At 42.1% G+C, this 27,047-nt stretch overlaps 1 protein-coding gene across 1 annotated transcript; it reads left to right on the forward strand.

The window, feature by feature from the left end:
- The first annotated feature begins 83 nt into the window (after positions 1 to 83).
- tnfaip8l3 (tumor necrosis factor, alpha-induced protein 8-like 3) lies at positions 84 to 22,244 on the forward strand. The gene is made up of 3 exons (XM_068731056.1): positions 84 to 152; positions 1,671 to 1,805; positions 21,093 to 22,244. Exons 2-3 carry the CDS (start codon positions 1,760 to 1,762, stop codon positions 21,653 to 21,655), a joined length of 609 nt encoding a protein of 202 aa, XP_068587157.1. The 5' UTR covers positions 84 to 152; positions 1,671 to 1,759; the 3' UTR covers positions 21,656 to 22,244.
- Positions 22,245 to 27,047: the final 4,803 nt, after the last annotated feature.

Here is a 27,047-nt window from a genome sequence, read left to right on the forward strand (position 1 = left end):
CTAATGCCATCTGGTGCCCAGTGTTCAAGCTGTGCAACAGTCAGCTCCACACCTGGGATGGTGTCGCCTGGAACTGTTGTTGGACCACCGACTGCACGCCCACCTGCCCCCACACTACAGCTTAATGCTGTCCAACAGACTGCAGGCAAAAGGTAATTCAAGTTGATAAAGAGAGAGAGAGACAGAGAGAGAGAGAGAGAGAGAGAGAGAGTTTTTTACTAGTGAGAGTTCCAGTGAAACATTAACTCAAAACACAAGCGCCTCGCTGCTCTTTGGTGGGTGGAGAAACTGTTATATCGTCTCCTACAATAAATACCTCTCTGCGTGGTTGTTGAATGTGTAAAATGGTGAGTCAACAAAGAATCTGTTGTCGTTTGAGTTGCCAAAACCTGACATTGATTGCTTAATATCAAATGCAGCTGTGCTAGAAATACCTAGAGACACTTTGTGTGCGCTTTGTTTGTCTTAATTTGAAGTCGTGTCTCTGGCCAACCTATGAATGTACTGTACTGTAGCTCCAATATTTCCTCTCTTTTCAGTTCTGTATGCTCATTGTGAATAATTTACGATGGAAAGAAGAAACGTTTCTAGATTGGGCCTCTAACCATTGTCTTCCATTCTTAAGACTTAAATCTGATAAATGTCCAGTCTCGTAAAGTCAATCAAGTTATATATGTGTTGAAAGGAATTGCCTTTAAAAGCAGCAAATGTTCTGAAAACTCATAAGCTAAGTAATCAGAAGAACTAAACGTTGCTGTTTGTCGACCGAATATGAAATGCTGGAGCATCCACATCTATTAAAAACTAGTAGCAAGTCTCTGCAATGAATGGAAACAAATATATTTGCGTGGGAAAGAACAGCAATCTAAATATATATATATTTAGGTTGAATATATACCCTAAATATATATAACCAGGTTGGATTTGTCTCTCTAAATCATCTAAAATAGCTGAAAAAATACTTTCCTATCCCATTTAAATGACCCCAAAACATGTCAGCTCCATCCAGTGATTACTGTAGAAAGTAAAACAGTAACCTGGCCTGACTTGACCGCCACAGACAGTAAGTGACTGATTTTATAACAGCCAGTAACAAGGGGTTCATGGGATTTTTCCTGCTGGAGATGAATTTCAAGTTGCCATGAATGAGTCTCTCCCATTGCTCTGCTCAAACACAGGCAGCACTCTTACCCAGAGACAGAGAGAGGGAGGGAGAGAGGCAGAGAGAGAGAGGAAGAGACGGCACTTACAGCATACAGAAAGAGGTAGAGAAAGAGTTTGAGTGGAGAAAGCGTGAAGAGGCTGAGTGTGACAGCAGCGATTGAGAGGAGGAGGAGGAGGAGGAGGAGGGACCAAGTGGCAGGAACAAGGGAGGGAGAAACCGAGAGGGGGACGGATCGAGAGTGAGAGAGGGGAGGGAGCATCAGACACAGGGAAAGTAGATGAGAAGGAGAAGGAAAGAGGGAAACTGAGGGAGTCAGAAGTAGAGAGGAGAGCAAAAAGAAAAAGGAGGACAGCTCAGCAAATCAAGCCAAAAGCATTCCTCTCACAGCTGCAGTGATCCAGGCTGGGAGGGGGAGTTTAACTCACCAGGAGAAGAAAGCAAAAAAACCAACAACCAGAAATTGCATTTTTTTTTAAGTCTTTTTTTTTTCTCTCTCTGGGTAAAGAAATCAGAAGAATCCCTTGAGAGGGAAGGGAACAAGTAGAAAGAGGAATCAGAGAGCTTCTGCAGCCTCCCAGTGTCCTGCAGGGGAAAATGGATTCAGACTCCGGAGAGCAGAGTGACGGAGACCTGTCTCCAGGTAAGCCTCGAAACCTCTACTGCAGCTATAACATCAGTTGACTCATATGTTGTGGTAACCAGACTTTTACATAGTACTGCATGAGTTTATCCAGAGGGTCAGTGAGTTCTTCCTGCATGGTTTTTTCAGCATTTTTTTATCAGGTACTGGACCCTCAACATACACACATTTTGTCACCAGGAACTCTGTACTACCTCTCACAATGCAGCCATCCTTACACTGATCACTTTGTCTACACATCTGAATACTTCTTTAATGCCTCCCAAAATTCAAGAATCAAACACAATTTTCAACTTTTAAGAGTCACTTAAATCCATTATCTGTTGCTCGTTGCTGAGATGCATCAATGTCAAGCCGCCTGTGAGCTCTGGTGTGACGCTGGTGACTGGCCCGAGCCTCGTTGAGGGTGTGGATGAAAGCCGGCTCAGTCACCACCAGGAACAGGCAAGCTCCAACACGTGCAGCCAGTCTGCTCATCAACACATCCAGCTACAGAGAGAGCACAGCCTCTCGGACCCTTCTTCTTGTTATTCTTGTTCTTCTTGTTCTTGTTATTCTTCTTCTTCTTCTTCTTGTTCTTCTTGTTCTTCTTGTTCTTGTTATTCTTCTTCTTCTTCTTGTTCTTCTTCTTCTTCTTCTTCTTCTTCTTCTTCTTCTTCTTCTTCTTCTTCTTCTTCTTCTTCTTCTCTGTGGTGCATCTCATCACCAGCAGGGAGAATCAAAATGTTTAGATTTGCGGTTTCCTGGAAGTTGTTTCATGGTGTCAGAGTGAAGGAAAGCACAGCAAAGATGTATTTATCTTTGAAGTTTAGTGTCTTGATTTTTTAAACCATTCCAAGTGAGTGGGTGGCTGTTCAAGCCAGGAAATGAATCTGCCTTCTAGAGATGAGTTCAAAGATCAAGAATCAAATGTGTCTCCAGCAGGTTTTCATAACGCCAAGCAGTATGCAGGAACAGGGAAATACTTTTTCTCTTTGCTTTTTTTTTATGTATACCTTGTAAGGAATCAGATTGAGGCTTTAAATAGCAGATCTGCTATAGTAAAGGACGTATAATTCAGGGCATGTTGTTGCCCCTGTTAGCGATGGTGTGATGATTTTGATGACGGCGTGGCTGTTTGCCTCTTTATTTGACGACGAAGAGCTTTGTATGTTGATGATGCTCTGTTGAACTCCGACCATCTGTCTGTCCATCTGGCTCATTGTCGGTGTGTCTGTCTGCAAAGAGAGAGGAACCTTAATATGAGAGCCAGAAAGTAGCTGATGACATATCTGTATCGTCCGCTGATTTTACGCAGACCGTTCAAAGTTAAAACAGAAGCTTTATCCATTTCACTTTCATGGTCGTTTTTCTCCTAAAGATGCTGTGATCCGCTAAAGTGAGTCTATGTAATACAGTAGGATTTAATTATCGTAGTCTTTTTGGACTAAAAGCAATATTACGCATGTTGAAAGGGAGAGGTGACATGGGAGCAAAAGCAGAATGACATTCTTTTCCGGTCGACAGAAAGAAAGAAACTGACTCATACTCAAAATGCCTCGTGTTTTGTGGCTGTGCTGCAGTTTTTTTTTTTTTTAAACTGGTATGGCTCACTTTATAAGGTCAAATGTCCCAGTGAAACCTGAGCAAATGTATTTTGAAAACAGGATTATTTTGAAAGTGTTTCTGTACACAAACATGACCCTTATTAGACCCTTATGCATACGTGGATGAGGGATGCGCGATTGATCTATGCCTTTAAAATGTATTCTGGCGCAAAATGTCTGTGTAAATATTGAGGGTAATTTGTTTCAGGCGGCCTTCTCTTTTGCCCTCGAGCTGTTGGTGGCTTTTAGTGTAGAGAGTGAGACTGACATGTCCCTGAAATGTTCCCTTGAAGTCAGCTTCAGACGCTGTCTTTAGTGATATTCGGCAAAGCCAACGTTCCCACAACCTATCAAGTATTTTTTTTCAGTTCTCCATTTCCCACAATGCCCCAGAGAACACGCCTGACCTTGGTCCATTCAGCCGCAGGTTACGCTGCCTCCAAGTGAAACTTGTGAGGTTGTGTTTTCAACATGGGAAGTCAAGAATATATATAATGGTTGGCACTCGAGTGATTTAAATTATGAGAATATTGTTGCTAGGTAACTGAAATAGATAGAAAGATGTGGAGTAACACGAGCGACCAGTGTGCTTGCAGTGTTTAGGTAAAGATTACGGTATGTTACGTGTGAAATAAGGACACGTTCCCTATGAGGACTTTGTCGCTCTGTTCTGGTTTACCATTACATTGATTACATACAAATTGATTACATGGGTTATAAATAGGAATTATTCATTTTCATAGGTATAGATACGAACAGCGTTGATGAGTAAAATCCACTTAAACTCTTCATATGGAGTTAGATAAAGCAACAACACTGAGTGCGTCTGGGAAGCAAAGAGCAGCGTGTTAAACAGGTTCTGTTGGTGGGAAAGTTGTTATCTGTTCCTCTTCCTAAGGGGATTTCTCTCAGGTTAATGTAGGTTGTTGTACAAAAAAAAGGTCCTTGCACTTGGATTATTATAGGCCAACACCAGACCCTTGACGCTGATGAGCCTGCTGAAAGAAAAAAAATCACAAAAGAATCATTGTTTCAGGGGGGACTTGTGCATTATAATTCACTTTTGAGAGTCAGGATGTGGACTCTGGGGAGAGACAGAGCAATCATCTGTTTTCTTCATTGTGTTGTTCTGTCTTTGTTGTTCTCTGTACCTTTTGTTGTGTTGAAGCACAAAGGTAAGCCACATGCAGAGCTCAGCTGTAGCTACTCTAGAAATACTCTTTAGACCTTAAAACACACACACACACACACACACACACACACACACACACACACAAAGGCTCACAGATTTCCCATAATTCTACAGTCATGCAATGAGCATCCACTGACCATACCAATACCCACAAACTGATTCATCCAGCAGTCCTGTCCTTCCTTCCTGCGCTGCAGTGGAGATGACCACACCTTGTTATGAGTCAAAGGGTGTCTGGCTGTCAACACACCTGTTCTGCTGGAGGACTGTTGTCCGCATCGCACAATGGGCGCACAACAGAGACATTTGCATTTAACTAAACAATTCTGGATTCTGGATTGAATGTTTTTAGTTATCACACTATTCTCACATTATGTTGCTGAATATTCAGCCCACGGTCGACTTTTGGCTGAATCATCATGGCGATGCAAATCACTCTAACACCCAATCTGCCGTCCCAAGAGATATTTCCAGCCATTTGTGTTTACTTTAAATTCTCTACAGAAAGCAGAGTTGTTGAGAAGAGAAGCTGTTTGGCTGTTGTAATAACAGCTGTGGGATGCATAAGGGCATGAGGGCTGTTGCTGTGGTTTGTGTAAACAAAAAAAGAAAAGCTGCAGATGTTTGATGACAAAGTTGAAATTGAATCCTCTGCCAGGTGATCCCCATCAGCATTCACACAGTCACATACTAACAAACACTATAACGGTATTGGTCGTGTTGAATGTCACTAATCCACACTTCCACAAACACTTCAAAGATCAGTGCTGCATTAGCACCCAGCAATCAGAGAGCTTCTGCCTCATGATTGCCATGTTGGCAGACGGGCCACATGCTTTGCACATGAGAGACAGGCAGAGTGGGCCAGCCCTGCGTACACTGTAACACACACACACACACACACACACACACACACACACACTGAAAAATTGCCCGCACTCTTCTCGCTCATTCCCTTGGTCTCCAAACACATGCATCCCTGATTTTTTTTTTCTTTTTTCCCCTCCGCCTTTAATCTGGCCCACAGATGGAGAGTGCTTACTGCAACCCGGCCCTCAACACACACACACATACACACACTCACTCGAAACACCGGGAGCTGGTTCTGGAAAATTGTAACATGAACTGAGAAAAAAAAGAAAAGAAAACAGGAGTGAAGCCGTAAGTGGAAAAGACGACTCAGGAGAAAGTTGTTTTTTTTTATTTCCTCTGGAGGCAGCGAAAGACCAACCCTAAAATTCCCTGCAACTCCCAGGTCTTTTACCGGTGGGCATTTTCCCTTATGCACATGCATGCATTTACTCAATAATACTGTGGCATTTCATAGTGTTTGTGGGGCATTTGGAGAGAGAGAATTGTTTCCCCCGGCGGAGCCATTACTGAAACATGAAATTAGACTGCTGAGGCATTTTGACAAGGCCTCATAGACACACACTCAGGAGGAGGAGAAGGCTGTGGCTTCACTGAAGGGCCGGTCGAAGCAAAGCAAACAGTCACTGCTGGCGCCTGGTGTGAGAGGCGAGCTATTTGAGGGAGGCCCGTGTGTATTAAGGGAAGGCTGGAGTGGCGTCGGTGGAGCAGTGAGCCGCTACAGGTATCTAGATCTTTGGTGCATATAGGAGCTGTGATGCAGGCAGGCATGAGTGTCACAAAGTTAATTATGGTCCCATTTAGAGTAAAATAGACCATATAAGCCGGGTATGCTTTTGGGCGTGGCGACCCTGTGATTGACAGATCGCTACCACAGCATTAATAAATTCATTTCAACAGGTCGCCTAACAGGTCGGTGTGAGGTTGTACTTAGCTCCCCTCTCTCATGTCACGCCCTGTTGCAGAAAAATAAGATGACGACGGCCAAAAAACCAAGATGGCAATCTCGAGGCTTCTAAACGACAGTCCAATAACCACGGAGTGACTCCACAGTGACTATGCCCACTTCTTATATGCAGTCTGTTGTTGCAGGAACTTGTATCTGTATAATTTCTTCACTTGTTCACTATTCACTGTTATTGGCAGGACATTTTGAGGAAGGTTATTTGCTTATTTGTTGTTTACCTCAACATGCAGATTATATTGAGTTAAATGGAGACTCTTCCTCTCCCACGTAACTATTAAGGCAGCAAACAGGCAACAGAAAACGAGGCAGAGTGGGAGGCAATTACACACAAAGCTTTTTACACTTTGGCACAACTGAAGTAACTGTGCTGATTATACATAGCATTAGGAGATAATGGTAGGAAAAGATGTAATACCCATGCACAGTATATCTCAACAGTTAGTGTAGCAGTACATCACAATAAGCTGCTTTTAGAGTACATTTAAAGCAGTTTGCCTCTGGGAGTAGAAGGCAGCAGAACAGACAGAGGTAGCAAATGTGATAATAAAATCTGTGGGTTTAGACATTTCATGGGCAATAATGGCAACAGGGAGAAACAACTATACTTCCACACTGCGTTATCCTTTAAGGCTTGAATGATTTGAACTAACCCATGGAAGGATTCAGCTTCGGCTGGTAGGGCAGAGGGTTAGGTTGAAAGAAGGAATGCAGTCACTAAAAGTCACAAACAAATCTACAAATGTGTGTGTGTGTGTGTGTGTGTGTGTGTGTGTGTGTGTGTGTGTGTGTGTGTGTGTGTGTGTGTGTGTGTGTGTGTTGATGTGAGTGTGTGTCTGAACCACAGTTATTTCCTGGTCATTAGTTAGTGGTGGGTTGGCAGCCAAGAGAGCAGCAGCACTTTGGCTTTACACTAAAGCGTGTCATGCACAGTGAGGGCCTTCAAGGCCAAAGCTCAAAGTGTATCCAATTTTATTACTTCAATCAAAGCGAGAGCAACCTTTTAATTGAGGCAGCATGGACATCTGAAGCCCCGCCCCTTCTCCTGGCTAACCTTTGCTCCCCTAACATTTATAACTGCATGTTGTTTTCTCACTGAAAGTTTATCTCGTCTGTATTCTTAAAAAGATGTCTTCTGTACTGGCTAAAATTCGAATTTCGAAATAAAACACCAAGTACATTCACTCAAGTTCCGTACTTAGATACAAATATGATGTACTTGTACGTTACTTGAGGATTCGAAAACTTCTTCCACCTCTGTTTTTTTCCGTGAAACGTCACCCCGGAAGCATTAAAACGCTATCATGAGAACTGTAGTTGTAGTCTGCCAACAAAATTGTTATTTTGTCTTTCTTAAAGGTGCAAAATTGAAAATTCTGAGCAGCTTTTTCCTGTGTGAAGGTTAAGTGGCGTAGTGGCGTCCCTCTGTGTGTGCTGTAATCCGAGCTTCTTTGTGCTTTCATACTTTTGTGCTTACGTAGTGTTACGCATATATTTTTTTAAGTTATAAAAAAGTCAGCGATCATGATACATTCTACCTTTCTACTGTCTGGTTCCACTGACTCTGTGTTTACAATTCTAGGTTCTGCCTAACTTTAAGAAGTGGCAGACAAAAAAATTGGGCAGTTGAAATATTTAGTGACCTGACACTGAGACAGGTGAGGAAAAAGGATAAGGACAGAAAAAGCACTGAGTTGTGGATGCAAGCGTGAGAGAGGGTAGCTAGGGCAGGGGGCGGGGCTTCAGCTCTATATAAGGGCAACGGCAGACATGGGCCTCTAGTGATTTGAAGCTTTCCCAGTGCCTCACTTTTACTCCGTTATAGTGGGTGAACTGGTAAACAAACCAGGAGGCCAAAGTTATGGGGAAAGCTGGCAAGACCTGGGTGATTGTGCATGTGTGTTGTGTGTGTGTGTGTGTGTGCGTGCACGTGTGTGTGTGTGTGTCTCTTTGTAAACGATGCCACGGCATGCTGAGACTTGGCTGGGGTCTATGAGAGGATCGACTCACCCAGAGCCGGAAAACACTTACTTCCTTGCCACTCACGCTCGGCTCAGTGTAGATCTGATGAGAAATGAACAGAGAGAGAGGAAGAGATAAACAAAAAAGAGACGCGAGACTTCATGAATGTAAGACAAAGACTGACGCCACATCCGCTTCTTCATACAGCTGCAGATGATTTAAAGCGAATTGAGGCTGAGAAGATGTTTTTTTGATGTTGTGTGTGTCTGACGTAAAGGCATGTTGACAATCATAATATGGACATATGATTTCACCTCTCTTTCTTTAACACCTCCTCCGTCCTTCTTTCTTTCACTCCTCCACGCTGGGTTTAGACACATTTGCAGGCTTTCAGAATGGCTGTGATGGTATGTTTATTTTTGTTTTCTTCTCCGGTGCCTTTTTCAAGCAAACATATCCTACTTCCTCTCATTTTCTACATTTTCCTGCTCACTTCTATTAGTAGTGACTGAATGGTGTGAAATGAAAATGTACATATTGCCCCCTCCCCTCTCCCTCCCTTCTTTCTCTTGCCTTCCTCCTTTCTCTGTAAATAGCTTAGTTTCTATATTTCAGATGGAAAGAGTCAAGGGAACCTTCTGTCTGGTTTCCTGGCCAGATAAAGTAAGGAAAGCCTGAATATTTTATCCTCCTCTGTTTTTTATTAGGCCTCAGTCTCACAGTCTATCATTATGGCTCACACAAAAACACACACACCCACACATTTGTACCCGACTTTCTATAAATAGAGTGTTCTATGAATCAAATTTGTTTTTTGAGGTGGTTATCTACAGGATTTTTTTTTTGTGCTCGGCTGCATTAAACAAGCAATCTCATTTCTTTTGTGCTGTCTCACATTTACACAGTGAAGGTCGGCTGTAGTTGTCTTTGTTTGCAGTCCCCGTGGTCCCTTCAGTGTCTTCAGAACAAACTGCTTTTGTCTCTGACAAAAATGTAAAAAGCATCACTTCCTGTGAGCCAAGACAGTTCCAGAGACTTACCTTACTAACACTGGCAGTGTAGGGCTGTACATGTTGTGTCACATTGAGAAATGACCAGTGGACATGTATTTATTCACGCCCCCCTGAAAAGCTAAGGATCGTTGGAGTAGTTTTCCAGAGAAGCTCCCTGAGGAGGGAAGCAGAGAGGGGAGACAGCCTCCAGCTAGTTCCCATGCCCGGCTAACCAGCTCACTGTGGCCTGGCTCTTTACTAGCTAAACAATGGCAGACGTCATCGAACCGCAGCTGGTGAAGACATTAGCTTTACAGCAGAGGAGAGATCAAAGGCCAGGGATCTCACAGGGCCCTGACAGGATGTCCTGGATACCACTTCTCATCCTCTGCGCACCGGCGGCTCCTCCGGTCTTCATAGCGAGGAGCGACTTTGAAGAAAGCCAAGCACACAGCTAAAGGTGGAGGTCAAATCACTGATATCTGTCTCTCTCATCATCACCCCCCCCCCCCCAATCCGTGTGACAGGCGATCAAGCCAGCGGCACATTAATGAATCAGACATTTCCTGCCACTGCTTCATTTCGCCTCATCTCACTGGTCCAGCTCCACAGGGACATGGCCATTAAACCCAAGAGACAGAGAGATGTGGGATGGAGCATTAAACAAGGCTGTTCTTGTGTCCCTCAGAGTGGCTCTTAAGTGCTTTTCCCCGGACTGTTAGTCACACTGGAGACACTTAGACCAGTCCCAGGATAAACACACTTGTAGGTTCAGTCTCGTAGTGTATATCAGACTTCCTCATTACAGTCAAATTAACGTACATCAACTCGCTTTTATTGAAAAACACTCCCAACAGGTTTGCGTATGTGATTTTCATCCATTATGCATTTGCCGGTAATGATCGAGTCACACCTTATTTAGCTGCCCATTGCCATATATTCTGACCAATACACCCAACTGGCTGAGTCAGCGTATTCCACCTTTATTTAGACTGGCTTTGTTTTGACTGCTCCATTCAAATAAATCCATCTTTCTTTTGGGCTTTTGCCTTTCTTGGATCGACAGATAATCGACAGGAAAGTTATGTTGTAATTGTATTATGTTCATGACATCTATTGCATTGGGGAGTTTTTCCATATCTGACGTGAGGACAGTGGATGTTGTATGTTGGAGAGATTGTAAAGCCCCCTAAGGCAAATTTGTGATTTGTGATATTGGGCAACACAAATCAAATTTAATTGAAATTATGATTCAAACCACAGCCTCTGCGGTAAGGACTCAGCCTGTGTACACGGAGCACCTGCAGTCAGTTGCCAACTTGATTTAGTTTTTCTGCTACACCGTCAATTTCACTGTTAACCTCCACACCTAGCAGACTATCTCTTCGTAAAACACACCTGAAGGCAAATGTGTGTGTAGCTGTTGTGAACTGTCCCAGTGGAAGATTGTGTGGAAAGCCTGCTGTGGTTTTCTTTTAAACAGAGAGAGGGAAGTGCAAATCCTACTTTGACAACTCTTCACACCTGACCTGTGTGAAGTGGGACCATTGCCAGATCGTGTCATCACAACATGCAATATAACATTAATACAACATGACAATTAACACGTGTATAACTAGCTCTTTTAAATGGAGGCCAATATGTGGGAGCTTTTAAAAGATCTGATATCAGCCGATATTTTGTAACTTAAACAGTTTTGACAAAAATATAATAAATAAAAAAAATAAAAATAAAAATAAATAAATACCAATATATCTGCTATGAGCTAATATTAGCTCATGTATCAGCATTTATTAGGTCAAGTATAATGTTGTGTTCAATTCCTGCGCTCGCGGTGAGGCTTCCTCATAGGTCAAGGCTTTAACCTGGATCTTACACATCCATGTGTTTGCTTTCTTAGATGGTTTTGCACTTGTATATATTTCCTGTAACTTTATGTTTCTCATATGTTTTTCTGAGACGATGCGGCTTCTTTTCTGCCTCACCTCAGCCACGTTCCCCATTGGGGACAAATAAAAACTAGGTTCAAGCTGATGCAGGTAACACCTGCGAAAACCATTAACAGCACAAAAAAAAAAATCATAACATCCATTTGTCATATATTCTACAAAATGTTAGCCGCCTTTTACAAGCCTCTGGGATCTGTGAAGAGGAAAAATCTGTATTTCCTGCTATCACACTTTCTTCCAGTAAAGCACGAGTTAGCTGTAATCTGTGCATTCCAGTTCCAGTCAGAAAGAAACACTAAATTATCCACATCTACAAAAGGAAATGAACTTTATACTCTGTGGCTACTTCACATAAATGAAAGTCATTAAGGTTTTAAAAGGGAGTTAGTTGTTAACCCGAAAGGTGTGAATGCTCCTCTACATCCTGAGCAGCTGTTAAAGTACGGTGACTGACCTCTTGCAGCACAAGAGTGCCCTTTGAAAACTGGCTCAGAGTCAGATTTTACATGTCATGAATAATGCACATTAATGCACTGCGTCCCACTCTCTTTCTCTCAGTGGAAACAGTGTCTTTCTCAATCTTTATCATCCACAGTTACTTACCTCTAGAGCCCTCTTAAATATCCACTACTACCGTTATAGATTAGAATTTTCACAGTCAATATAAATCATACACGCAGTATATACAGCATCTAGACATGTAAACATGCACACACATAATCATACAGTCCATGTGTAGACATTCAGTATTTGTTTCTTTGTACTATTTGTCTTGTTTGCAGCTTACAGAACACATGAGTTGTACACTTGACTTGTTTTATTTTAATTCTCATGTCGGTAATTACTTGGTGCATATATTTATATAGTATATTTATTCTTTGCCTATATTTTTTTCCTATATTATTTACCTATATTTGTCCAGCTTAGTTGTCTTTGTTCCTAGCTGTTATTTCTATTTATGTATAAATACATCTTGAGCAAAAAAATCCAATTCCTTGTATCTATCCCTTAAAGCTGAATCTAATACAAAAACACACACACACACACACACACACACACACATGCGTTACAACAGACAGTGAGCAGGGGTGGTGTGTTTGAGTCATCTTTTAAATAGAGCAGTGGGAGTAAAAAAATACCACCAGAATGGAGACTTTGCCGGTAAGAGTAAGTGGAGGATTGACATGAAAAGACTAAACTGCCTGAATACTTCAGCAGCTTTTCTCTCGTGTATGAAGGCCGTGATGTAACTTTACACACTCTTTTTAATATCTGTCTGTGTGTGTGTGTGTGTGTGTGTGTGTGTGTGTGTGTGTGTGCGTGTGTGTGTGTGTGTGTGTGTGTGCGTGTGTGTGTGTCTGTGTATGTCTGTGTGTTTGTTTGTGTGGGGAAGTAAACTGACCAACACAAAGTCTGCAGCCCAGAGAATGGCACTGTAGAATAAATACATCTCATCTTTAGATCCACTAGTCTAGAGTTGTGGAAAGTAACTAAGTACATTTACTCTAGTACTTTCCACATACATACAATTTGTACTTGTACTTAAGTCTTTCCATTTTAAGCTACTTTATACTTCTACTCCACTACAAGGAGTATAAATTCTGTGCATTTTACTACATTTCATTAATCTGACAGTTTTGTTAGTACTTTTTGTTGCTAATACTTTGATGTTGATGCTCTCCTCGCTGCTTCGCCAGACCCCACTTAGAGCCAACACCCTGCTGCTGAAGACCCATGCAGGCGGTATTGTGGGCCCGCTAGAGGGAAGAGAGGCATGGGAGAACCAGAACCAGAACCAGGACTGAGCAGCGCAGACTGTTAGACCCCTGCTGTAGTCAAATTAGAGGTTTTCTAAAAGGAATCCGGTGCTCTAAAGAGTCTGGTGCTCTGAAACTATACCACTTTTGTCCACAGGGACCGCCAAAATCAACACAAAATGAAAGTTCGTTGCGTTAACTTTTAGAAAAAAATATCTAAATATATCTTCCACCACCGCTGGTCGAGCTCTGGCACCAGCTGGCACAACACACTCCCTCTCTTCCCCACTCCAGTCCACTGGCCTCTCAGGCTTGCTTAACACCAACCCTGCAGGCTATTAAAACCTCTTTACTTCTGCTGAATGACCTGCTCCATTGTTTTCCTCAAGCGGTGTAAATGCAGCCAGAGAGAGACTGCAGCGACTCCTCATTGGAAAAGCAAAAAGAAAGCAAGTAGGCCAAGGCAAAAGAAGAGGAAGTCAAGCTGTCACCCTTGTTTGTGTCTCCAGCATCTCTTTTCCCTGACATTTTCTTTCTATTGATACATTCTTCGTGTTGTGGTTGTGCTCTGTGAAATGGCAGTCCGGTGTTGATGGATGACACATTTTATTACGGAGGGCTTCTCCAGGACTTTTTGGCAGAGTGTGAGCACACAAGCTGGCATTTTAAAGTCTGTCTCCTGTATGTGAAATATGACTGCATGCGACTACTGCAGAAGGCCAGTACATACAGTATGAGGCGAAAGGGGATTAGAAGTGGACTGCTGTTCCACTTATAAAAGAAAACATCTGAAAAGGAAAGGTATTGCCATTTTAGCATTTACAGGGTGCAGCCAATGGCCTGGCAACCGTTCATTTCAGAGAGGCATGTATTGGCCATTCAGTTATAACATACATTAAAGTAATAGCTTGCACATGGGCAGTAAAGCACAGCGGCGATACAAGGAAACTTTACGCACAAAAGATTTTTTGTTTGTCACTCACCAAAAACACTCCAAACCTCTCTTACCTTTCTGCATCTCTGAGCCAAGTCGTCTCTCAGCAACATTTAATGTTTGGCTGTAATAATGTTTCGAGGAAACAGTAACAGTCCTTTTCTCTTATCAAACGCCATGTGTTCATCGTGTGCTAATATCCAACATTAATAGAATGACTGTGTATGAACACCTGTTTGTGTGAGCACGAGCAGGTGTGGTGAACATATGTTTTTGTGTCTATCTGGCAAAAAAAAACCAACACCCATGCACCTGCAGGGAGTGTGACCTGGTTTTGTCCAATACGAAACAGGAGCATGTTGTCATTAGCAACCTCTTTGTTAGCAACCCCAAACAGGGAAGCACTGATCGAGCATTGTGTTTCCTGCTCTGAAGGGTCTGAGGGTTAATTCATTTTGTTTCAATTTCAGTTTCTTGTTTTAGAAGTTTCATTTAGATTTTCCAATAACTATAGGTGCAGATATGTTCATGCTGTTATATTATATTATACATACGTATAACATATTATATATATTATATTTTTTATAAAAAAAAATCTGTTCATAAAGAACTCTTATGTACAGATTTCTGTAATTAACCAATTAACTCGCTAACTAACTTTTTTTTAACTCACAGATCGGCAAACTATCGTAGGGCAGACACATAGAGACAGACAACAATTCACGCTCAGCAATTTAGATTAATCAATTAACCTGAGCTGCATGAGAACCCACGCTGACACGGGGAGAACATGCTAAATCCACACAGAAGTGCTGTCCAGCCCGGGAATCTAACCTAAATTGTGATGATGACTGACTGTATTCTATTCATTTTAAAGTTGTTTCTCTGCTGTTGCGACATGAAACAGAACACAAAAAAACAGCCACTGAAAGACACACAACACACATATTCACACACAACACTTCACATGCCTCAGTCAGACGGGTGTGTTCCGCAGCGTTCTAGCTGATAAGCCCACAAGTGCCTCAAGCGTTGACTCAGTAAAGGCCAGTCGGGCCTCGTCAGTGGGAGCTGCTGGTCCTGGCGGCGACTCATTCCTCTGGTTTCTCTGGAACGAGACCAACGCGAGCCTCAGGACACCGTCTCGCAGCCCAGCTGCCCAGCACGCTGCTGAAAATGTCCAGATTAGCAAGTAACTTCATTTAGTGTTGTGTTTTATCGCTAAGTGTCCAGCGTCAGTTACTTAACCTCCAAAGATAGCTTCTTATTTTTACCTTCAGACAGAGCTAGGCTAGCTGCCTCCCTGTTTCTAGTCCAACAGGATCTCACCGTGGTTGGGCTTATGATAAAGACGTAAAACATGTCTTTTAAAAACAAAACTTAACAACACTTAGCACCACGGACATCGGTCTCCTGTTTGAAAGTCCTGTGTTTGTTTGACCCGTACTCCCTCCTCTCCCGCTCGCCATAATTAGTCGCTCCCTCTGTTGATACTACTTCATTAGCTTTGAGCGTTGCATCTGTATTCACGTGAATGCATGGATACGACAAATGATCGTAATTGACATTCCATTGGTATTGCTTCTGTGGTCCTGTTCATTTCATGTATTTCTTTGAGATCGCGTTGGATGGGGATTCTCTCACACAGGACTTTCAACAAGGAGACCTATGTTTGTGTCGTTGTTGTGAAGTATCGTTCGTGATGTGTTTATGTATTCTATTCAGTTTACAGACTTATTTTAAGCCCAAACACGATGTTGGGGGCTGTACTGTTGAGCCATTTGCTGTGAATGGCCTCTTCATTGACATAAGTGTCTGACTGAAATGAACATAAATCTGCCCATATGGACTCTTTTTTTTGCAGGGTACCACCTACAGCAGGGCAGGTTTGGCCGGTCTCCATGTTCCACACTGTATGTATGTTCTGATGCAGCGCAGCAGAAACTGTTGACTCAGCGCTCTAAAAACATCAGGCGAAACAAAGGCAGGCTGTCTAGTCAACAGCCACGGTCAGAGAGCAGCGAGCACCTTACTAATCCTGATGTTAAAAGCAAACTTTACCAACTCCCCAAAGGCGCTCTGGCCCCGCATCTGTGGACAACTCCTGCTCCCGGTTCGTTTTCAGTAACTCCTTCTCACATGCTGCACAGAATACTTGCGTTATTTGGTGAAAATTGAACACATCAGGACAAGTGAGAAAATAATGAGCAGGCAGGAGAGAGAGTTGTGAGAGCAGGAGAGAGATAAGCAACAAGGGGAGACAGTTTTCTGACCGTCTCTCAGCTGACAGTATAGGGCTGTTCTCAAACTCGTTCTGACACTCTGGCTCATGCATGTCACTCATCTCAGCTTTCTGGGTGACAGGCTATACTGTATGTGAGTGGACGTCTCAGCGTCTCCATGTGCACTCTTTATAATCATCTAGCCTCACTTTCTGTATGTGCTAAAATCTCCAGCCAGACTCTGAATCACCCACCGCCTCCCCCAGCACTCTGACTCACACCTCAAGCAGCCTCGTGTCCATTCTTCACGGTACACACACACGTATTCATTTTTGCTTACATTCTTCACCACTCAGGGATGTGCAAACAAACTTGAGACAGGGTCAAGACAACTGAGTCGATGGCCACCTGCTGGTCCTCATAAACAGGCTCCAGGCTGTGTGTCGGGGGGTGACGGGAGAATAATTAGTCTACTTTTAGCTCTGCGCCAAAAAACAGAAAAGATCCAATCACTTCCTCTCATGCAGCACTCATTTAAGTTATAAGTTGAACTGATCTCTGCATTGAGCATCACAGATCTTGGTTACTAAGTTGCGCAGAAGAGAAATTCACCAAATCCAAATAGTCTGAACGACCATTGGTCTGACAAGGCCGGCTTTATGGAGCAAGCTGTCACCTTTATGAGTGTGCCAGGGTTTCAGAAATCTATCCAGTTGGGTTTGTGAATATCAGAGGCTCGCTGGAACAAAGAGCTGCTTCAGAGAAACAGGAAATAACAGTGACAAAGAGGGCCTGTTGATGAGAGGCACAGATCTGCCTAATGAGAGCCACAGTTATATGTCCCGCTGTTGCCATTCAAATATCATGGAAACCACCGCATTGCCGATGTGACGCCTGCATGCATGTTATCTATTTGACACCTGAGGTCATTTACATTTGGTATTTTAAAAGCAGTCTGTGGACAGCGGCCTGCGGGGAGTGGACACAAACCATTATATAGGATTTGTATGGAGTCATTGACGACTATTCTTAGTGCTGTATATTGTGGTCACATTATATTATCACATCCTTCTTAAATGCAAAATGTACCCTTCCACATGAAAAAGCACGGAGTGTAATGTACAAACAGTCCACTCCTGGTTTACTGTACATGTACTTTTTGATTAATTTCTCATCAGTCATTCTAATTCACTTTAAGCTACACATATCAATATTATCATATCACCAATGGATCAAATGACTACGAGAAATATGAGAGGAGTCACTCATTGTGAGAAACACATCCTCTAACTTTGCAATTTCTTTAAGCTCCACAAAAAGTGTCAGCATCTTTCACCTTGTTGTTTATATTTTGGGATTTTGTGGCCTCAACATAAGGTTTTGGTTCAGTCTCAGTTTCCATCCGCTGCAAGCAGCTGTTTTCACAGGAAAAATCTTGGATGAACCCTACATTTAGCTCCCTGCCCAGAACCAAAAGGCAGACAGACAACTAGCTAGCGAATAAAGTGAAGCATTTAGTAGCTTAAGAGACAGATATTGGTTGGTTGAGACCAAAACCGAGCTAGAAGAAGAGAAGACTTCTTATCGCCAGGTCACCAGAAAAAAAACAAACCCTTGAAAACACATCAAATACAATTTTGAAAAAAATAAATGATGCCGTTTGTTCCTTCAGGAGTGTCTTCAGTTTTATTTTGCTTTTTAACTTGTTTTCCTCGTAAAACAAAGACTTTGATGAAACTTTTTTTCTGTAGGTTTGAAATCTTCATACTGACTCTTCTTTGTCACACCCCCACTCTCATGAAGCGGCACAAAGGAGCAGTACATCAAATATTATGTATTTGTAATGACTGTAGACAAAGACATTGGCCTCATTAGTTGTAAATGTCAAAGTGGGCATATTATATGTACGTGAAATGTCATTTAGCTTCAGACCAACACATGAAATGTCACTTCTGTACAATCGCACATGAAATGCCACGGATAGGATTTCTCCTAATTGTTGTGGAGCGTTCAACGTCTTGTGTGTGTGTGTGTGTGTGTGTGTGTGTGTGTGTGTGTGTGTGTGTGTGTGTGTGTGTGTGTGTGTTTAAATAACACACATACGGTATATAGACACACACGCAGAAGATGAGGTGATGATGGGAATTCTGCATGCTGTCTGTTTTGATCAAATTATAATGACAACAAAGCAGGTGTCCTTGAATTTGGGCTCATCTGCTGTTCTGTGCTGAACTCACTGACGCCCCCGTCCACTCTGTCTCTCTCTCGCTCTCTAACTGTGTCTCTGTCTCTCTCTATCTCTCTAACCCCGTCTCTGTCTCTCTGCCTGTCTCTGTCTCTCTCTCTCTCTCTCTCTCTCTCTCTCTCTCTAGCTCTGTTTCTGTCTCTGTCTCTCTGTCTTTCTCTCTCTAACTCTGTCTCTCTCTATCTCTATCTCTCTCTGTCTGTCTCCCTCTCTCTCTCTCTAACTGTGTCTCTGTCTCTCTCTCTCTCTCTCTCTCTCTCTCTCTCTCTCTCTCTCTCTCTCTCTAGCTCTGTTTCTGTCTCTGTCTCTCTGTCTTTCTCTCTCTAACTCTGTCTCTCTCTATCTCTATCTCTCTCTGTCTGTCTCCCTCTCTCTCTCTCTAACTGTGTCTCTGTCTCTCTCTCTCTCTCTCTCTCTCTCTCTCTCTCTCTCTAGCTCTGTTTCTGTCTCTGTCTCTCTGTCTTTCTCTCTCTAACTCTGTCTCTCTCTATCTCTATCTCTCTCTGTCTGTCTCCCTCTCTCTCTCTCTAACTGTGTCTCTATCTCTCTCTATCTCTCTAACCCCGTCTCTGTCTCTCTGCCTGTCTCTGTCTGTCTCTCTCTCTCTCTGTGTGTGTCTCTATCTCAATTCAATTAAAATGGCTTGACGTAACACTGTACATATTTCCAAACGCATATTTATACGTCGAAAAGTATTAAAATCAATACAATAAACTAACTAATCCTAAGTCAACGTTGGCTGGAACAATACCAACAGGGAACAAGCTCTCTCTTTCTTTCTGGACATACATGTGGAGGAGGACGAGGCTGACAGTGGCTGGGGAACACGGGGACAAAAGCGAGGCCTCTTTCCTGGGCTTTAATCATAATGGGAGTTATCTGGTGTGTAATTCGTAGCTGGGTGGCACCTAAATAAAACCCCTCTCCGTCCTCCCACTCCTCACATTCACACAGACACATGTTAAGCTGCTGGGATCGCTGCATGATGACACAGGCAGCCTTTGATGTTCTCCTCTATGATAAATCACGGCTGCAGTGGGACACGGCATAAAACTGTGACCAGTCTGAGGAGAGACAGTACGCAAAGAGGTTTTTATCGGTGTTGCAGCTGTTTGATGTTATCCAGAGCAGATAATCATTCCTCCCATAGTCAGCCGACCGCACCACTGGCAGCTCCAGTAAGGACGCCGCCCCGCGCTGAATGTGGCTTCATCAACTCTTCAGCTCTCTCTTGTTCAGACTGTGTTCTGCAGACTTCTGTAACTTCTTTCAAATCAAAGTACAATTTAGTTTTTTTGACAAATAAACTTTAAGTTAGCTGCAGTTCTTTATATCCAGGTTTGGAAAAGATTCGAGGATGAGTCTTTGTTCATGCCAAGAAAAACCTGAATCATCCAAGAGCCGTTTACGCCAGTGCTGTGCTTTCATATTCACTGAGATCACATTAAATACCGCTACCAATTATTTTGTTACACAACAGCAAGTTGTGTAATGAAGACAGGGAAAAGTCAGTGTCTTCTGAATCTTCTGAATAAATCTGTACATAAGACCGGACTTCTTCTTTTACAGATACTTTATGCAAGGACAAGTAATGTAAATGAAAACAAGAGAAGGGAAGGACCCATATTTGTATTACAATGGGTCAACAGAGTTTCCTGTTTGTCCAGATGGAAGTCAGCTGTTACATGTAAACATACTGAAGTTTTAGAGTGGTGGTTAAAGACTATATTAATAACATGTACCAAGATCTACTGCAAAAGTGCTCTTATCTTTTTCCAGTACTCAGGGATACTCAACTTTCTTTGCCTGGGAAATATTTTTGCAATCATCTTCTTTTTTTGAAATGATTTATTTTCAAATTAATTTGATGGACTTTATGTTTTTTTATTGGCACCTTATTAAAAGTACAAAACAAACCTTTCGTGAATCAATTTATTTTCATTGTGACTTATAAAATGACTGGAGGGCCACACAGCAACCCTGCAGGCCGTGATTTGAGTAACACTGCTGGTTTTCTGTATTTCTAAAACAAAAACCTGACTTTATCGATTCAGTTTCTCTTAAAGCCACATCACACGACGTGTCTCAATCTGTTAATTTACCTAATGTTCTTTCAAAAGTACCAGATTTACAAACATGCTTTCAGTCAGAATTCAAGTTTTGTTTTGCATCGGCAATAAATGGACCCAATTAGCGACAAGCTGGTGAACAAAGTGGAGCGTTTAGCTGCTAAAGAGCTACATGTTTTCCTCAGGAGTTGGTGGAAACCAAAACAGAGCAAAAAGTTGAATGAGTTTTAGATTAATATTCATAGGAAACAAACAAGACTTCAAATGAATGCTAATCTTGCTCAGTTTCTGCTTGATATGTGAAAGGCAACAATTCTGCTTTACCATAACAACTTCATGAGGTGATAATATGTCAGTGTTGTGTTTCCAGCTTGTTCTGCTGCCACCAACTGTCCAAAACAATCAGTGCATGACAAGCTACTTCAGCAGGATCATTATTTTACTGTTTTGTTATTTCCGTCCAGCTGTTTCTTTAAAAAGGTTACGTTGGAGTGGGGATCTCTGACTTTTAGGACTAACCCCAAACTTCTTTTCTCTCCCTTCAGGACAGGAGAGCTTTAACTCCCGCTCCCTGGCCCTGCAGGCCCAGAAGAAGATCCTGAGCAAGATGGCGACCATGGTGGTGGCCAACATGCTGACGGACGACACCAGCAGCGAGATTTTGGACGAGCTCTACAAGACAAGCCGGGAGTTCACCAAGAGCAAGAAGGAGGCCCACAAGATCATAAAGGACGTCATCAAGATCGCCCTGAAGATCGGCATCTTGTACCGCAACCACCAGTTCAGCCCCGACGAGCTTGACACGGTGGAGCGCTTCAAGAAGAAGATGAACCAGGCGGCCATGACGGCGGTGTCGTTCTACGAAGTGGAGTACACCTTTGACAGGAATATTCTGTCAGAGCTCCTGCTGGAGTGCAGGGACATGCTTCACAACTTGGTCGAGCAGCACCTGACGGCGCGCTCGCACGCACGCATCGACCATGTTTTCAACCATTTTGCCCACGGGGAGTTCCTGGCCGAGCTGTACGGGGACAGAGAGGAGTACAGACTCTCCCTGAGGAAGATCTGCAATGGCATCAACAAACTGCTGGACGAAGGAACGCTTTAACCTTACACACCTGACCTCCTTCACCTCTAGCTCTCTCTCCTGCTGGTCTCCTGCCCCCCCCCCCCGACCGCTCACATCCTCCTCCTTCTTTTCGCTCTCGTCTTCCTGTTTCTTCTTCACGCATTTCCATGAAGCTGGCTGTAACATCCTGCTACTTTGGTTCATTTGAGAGGATTTTTTTTTTTTTTTTAGACTGTCTTTCCACTCAGCGGATCATTGCTGCACACTGGGACAGCCTGTGTCATGTTGTATGCTTTATAGCATTACCAGTCACCCTCTTTGTGTGCAAAAGTGTACTGTACCAATGGCCAAAAAACATACATTAGGTATAGTTGGATATGGAAGATAATCAGTAGTATCAGTCTCTCTCTCTCTCTTTGTGTGTGTGTGTGTGTGTGTGTGTGTGTGTGTGTGTGTGTGTGTGTGTGTGTGTGTGTGTGTGTGTGTGTGTGCACATGTGCTTGTATGGGATTTGCTTGAATTATGTGTTTGTACATAAGACCAATGGTGTGTGTATTATGTATCTGTGTCAATCTTCTCTACAAGGGTGTAACACTTGTCTTTTATTAAAGATTTCTTGTAAACATTATTTTGCCGTTCTTCTGACAACAAAACTTTGTGTTGGCAGTCATGATGATAATTTTCTCTCATGACTCATTTATTTGGCAACGTGTGAAGGAAAACAATGATTTGCCTGCTGGCCAGTTACTTTCAGAATAATGCTTCAAATTTACTAAAACTAAAATAACTAAAGGTTTTGCTGCCCTTTTTTTTTTTTTTTTTTACGGAAACAGCCGCCATGACAGAAAATGCACGGGTGGATCAGCTCTGGAAGATAAACCACAAATGGTGCATTAAGCTACTACTTTCCCGTCCATTTCACCCACACGCACGCCAGGCATACATTTTCAAACGATCATTTTGAAATGAGCAGGAAAATCACTGATTTGTCATTTCTGGTTCATTAGATGCCCTCTGGTCTATTCTGCTCTCCGGTCCAGGAAAACATATTACTGGTGGCTTGGTGTGACTCCAGTTGAATTACTTTGGCAGCCAGAACAGGAGAAGTCCAGTTTTATGTCTCTGTCTCCTCGTGGAAACACAAAACAGACAGACCACCCACAATTTAAGCCTCCATTTAAACTCACACTTCAAGTTAGTTATCTAGTTATTCTATACATTTAAATGTTATTGGACACCAAGAGAGATGTATAAATGTACTTCATTTACTTCTGTTGGCCTTTGTTCTTTATGTCTCCTGCTGTCGTTGGACAAAATATCCAGCTTGAGAGATAAAATGTGTCAAACACATAATTCATAAAGGAGATAAGTTCTGACTAGAGAGCTGTTACAAGAAGAGAAGGCGACGCATGCATATTTATCTTTTGATGTTGTTCTGGGTTGTCTCTTTATCGTCCATCCAAAAGCCTCCAGGCAAACTCAACACAAGTGAATTAAGTAGTAGCAATCAGTCACGTATGTGGTTTTGGTCGGTTAATCTCAACTAGCTCTCTTTCCAAAGTGTTGAACTTTTCTTTTAACTCTAACTACACCTTATTCTTAAAGATTTAAAAAGAATGGTCAAAAGAGAGTCAGCATTCAATTGATATCTATCTATCTATTTTTTTTAAAGCTCTGAAAATGTTAGATACAATTCCCACAATGCATATTTTCCTTAAACCCCACTGCCTGGTAAATCCACATCTTTCATTCCCAATGCCCCAAGTTTGTAACACTGTCTCCAAAGCCCAAGTAAAAATAACTTGAGACATAATTAGGGGTCATTTTCTCAGACTTGAAAAAAATGACCCCTAATGATGACATAACACAACTGTCTTCACAGGCTGGGTACTCACGACTCAATGACCTTTCATGTGTAAAATCCGTGGAATTCTTCTACATTAAATGTGTTCTTACTATAAAGATGTTAAACTCAAACTTCTTGTCAGAAGTGCAATGAAACAAGACCACAAACAAAAGGAAAAACACACGTATCTCCTCAACATAGAGGAGCATCGCTGGACTAAAACCACCTGTTGGTCAATCAGTATTGAGTGAACCCAGAACGCAGCACAAAAGACTCTGAATGCAGGTTAAAAATGTTATTGCAAACTCATTTTCAGAATGGAGACAATGTTAGGTGGACTACAGGCAGAGGGTGAACGTTCTTGGGGCTGGTCTAGAGGCTGAAATGACAGGAAGGAGTGGCTGGGTTTGACGGCTGAGAGTGAGCAGGCAGGAGGCGAATCCAGGACGGCAGACAGGCAAACATGTAGAGATTCATTTTAGCACACACTGTAAAAAAAAAAATCCTAATTTTATGGAAAATAACTCCGAAAATTATATACAAAACTCTGTAAAATTACAGGCATTATCTGTAAATTAACAACCCAACTACCTGTAGTTAAATATCTAGCTCATTATATAAAGGCGTATGTCCATACTAACAATTTAACGATTTTCTTTGTAATTTTAAGGTAAATCATATTAGTTTTATATTAATGTGTACTTTTACATTCAAACTCTGTAATTCTGGATCTCAATTTAGCTAACTTTTTTTGTTACATCAAACATAATGCAGTCTTTTTTAAAAGAGTACAAAGTAGAATCAAGAATGATACATTTTAAGTCCTTTAGAGGAGCAACCTAGGGCGACCGTGGCCCAGTGAGTAGAGAAGGTCCTCTGGTAACCGCAGGGTTGGCGGGTCGATTGCAGCTGTCCTGTGGCATGGACAATTAGTTTAAACTCAGAGACAAAAAACACAGGGAGACACGTAGACACACACAGGGAGACATGTAGATAGACACACAGGGAGACACGCAGATAGACACACAAGGAGACATGTAGACAGACACACAGGGAAACACGTAGACACACACAGGGAGACATGTAGATAGACACACAGGGAGACACATAGACACACACAGGGAGACATGTAGATAGACACACAGGGAGACACATAGACACACACAGGGAGACATGTAGATAGACACACAGGGAGACACATAGACACACACAGGGAGACATGTAGATAGACACACAGGGAGACATGTAGACAGACACACAGGGAGACATGTAGACTGACACACAGGGAGACATGTAGACAGACACACAGGGAGACACGTAGATAGAGACACGTAGATAGAGACACAGGGAGACACGTAGATAGAGACACGTAGATAGACACATAGATAGACACATAGATAGAGACACGTAGATAGACACATAGATAGACACATAGATAGAGACACGTAGATAGACACATAGATAGACACATAGATAGACACGTAGATAGACACACAGAAAACCCACGGAAAGGCTTGAGGAAATGCAGAGACCAAAAGGATCAGAGGACGAGAAAGGATCAGCATCATCACTTAATGTCAGCTGGTGAAAGAGAGGCGCGATTGTTGATAACACTGCTGGCAGGTCACATGTTTGATCCCCACAGTAGGACATGTGACCTTTCTAAATTACCTTGAGGAACACAGAAATACTGGCCCATTCACTGTAACCTGCCTGAGGTTGGTGCAAATAAATAGTACACCTACTAATACTAAAACTGGAAATATTTATAATTACAAACCTGTGTGACAGATGTGGAGAGTAATTTTAACCATAACTAGGTTTCATTAAACCAAAGTGCATGAAAACATATAAGATGATGGTTAAGATTTGTGCTTGTTTTGTACGTTTGAGCCTCACTCCCCTTTTCTGACTCTTCTCTTCTCTTTGATCTCACTGTGTTTCAGAGGAAAGCTTAGACCTCTAGATTAATACGCCAGTAACTTCACAAAAAAAATATAACCAATTATAAATTATATAATATCGAGGTTTATCGAATAGATTTTATTATACGGTCGTTTATCTCAGTCAAAACTGCTCTTCCAATGGAACAAAGAACACAATTCAAATGGGACCTATTTACACAAACCTGGTGACCACAGATAGCAATCTGAATATATAAGGACTGTTTGTTCCAAATAACAGGATTTCTTGGAAAACACTGAACAAATAAATCGTCGTCTGCATAGCGTTTGAAAAACTCTGCAAATAGATGACAAAGCAAAAGCTTCTCCACTCCAAAAAGTCACCGCTTCGGTCTTTGAAGTCCTACAAACAATTTTCCCTTGAGTCCGATATGAAAAGGAAATTCATGTCCTTTCATTGCTGCCTTGTTCTCTGAAGACATCCTCTGTTTAGACCTTCCCAAAAGTGAGTCAAAGGGCATTTACAAACAACAGAAAAAGACCATTTTGTCAACAGTGCATCACGCAACCTCTCCCAACAAACACACCCTCATTGATTCTCATATTTTTGTGTTTCTTTTCCCCCAATTTCAACTGACTTGCAAGTCAGGTTTTGCGTCTGTTTGAAAATGAAAAAAAACAAACTGGGGGTTGTGGAGTTAGAAAGAAGTGAGGTCACCAGACTCTGTAGGCGATCGCACTAAAGGGACAGTACAAAAAATGCAAAAACAATGCAATCAAAATAAGGATCACATCCTTGTGAGGTGTGGTTGTGGTAAGCATTGTTGTACCTCGGCTTAAAGGGTTGGTCTACCGTACAGTTTATCTTTTTGCTTCAACACAAGCCAAATAAGACACAACACTTTGAGATAAACGTCTCACTTCTATGTCAAAATGCAACTCTGCCATTAAAACCTCACAATCCTTTTTCAAATTGGTATTTTTTAAACAAAATGATGCACATATAGGAACTATTTGAATTACTCTTTCAAAGCAGAAACATACCGTTTACTTTATACAAAACACTGTTGTCTTTAGTACTTTGTACTTTTTAAAAGTCTTGGCCTTGACGCTTCAAATAGACTTCAGGTGTACTCACCTCTTTTGGGAGAACTGTGCAAACATGGAGGCAGAGAGAGGAAGAAGGAAGAGAACGACAAGAGTGTATTTTTGTTGTTGCAAAAAACTGCATTGGTAAAAAAAAGCTCTATATATTTTTCTCCGAAGCCTTTCTATTCTGTACTGTACTGGAACAATATTTCACAGAAGGCTGTATGATGAAATAAAAAACGGTATACACAGTGCTGAGGATGGGTTACTGTAAATGCAGAGGACAAATGTATCTGTATGTGACGATTCAAGTGTAAAGGTTTATTTTTATTTTTAATCAATACAGTGAGTTAGTAAGAAACAGTATTTTTAGTGTTTTGCAAGAAATCTGTTACAGACGTGCAAACAAAGTGCAAAGCAGACAATGTGGTTGTACTTTTGCTGCGCGGGCACAATTTTCATCAACAAAATGTAAGAGATTATTCCCGGATCAAGTGAGTGGTAAATATATATAGTGAATATACTGCCACCTCGTGTTCGCTGAATATACCACAGTTTGTGCTGAAATTAGGCTTCAAATCATGAGGGATGG

Source organism: Cebidichthys violaceus, unplaced genomic scaffold (genome assembly GCF_023349555.1).
Source record: "Cebidichthys violaceus isolate CVI_PGR_0920_01 unplaced genomic scaffold, fCebVio1.0.p SCAF_5, whole genome shotgun sequence".
Classification (NCBI taxonomy): Eukaryota; Metazoa; Chordata; class Actinopteri; order Perciformes; family Stichaeidae; genus Cebidichthys; species Cebidichthys violaceus.

Excerpts from the sequence above, each read along its gene's own strand:
- tnfaip8l3 (XM_068731056.1), top strand. The coding sequence starts at position 1,760 with ATGGATTCAGACTCCGGAGAGCAGAGTGACGGAGACCTGTCTCCAG. Across the intron at positions 1,806-21,092 it reads TGACGGAGACCTGTCTCCAG|GACAGGAGAGCTTTAACTCC; the intron begins GTAAGCCTCGAA and ends CTCTCCCTTCAG.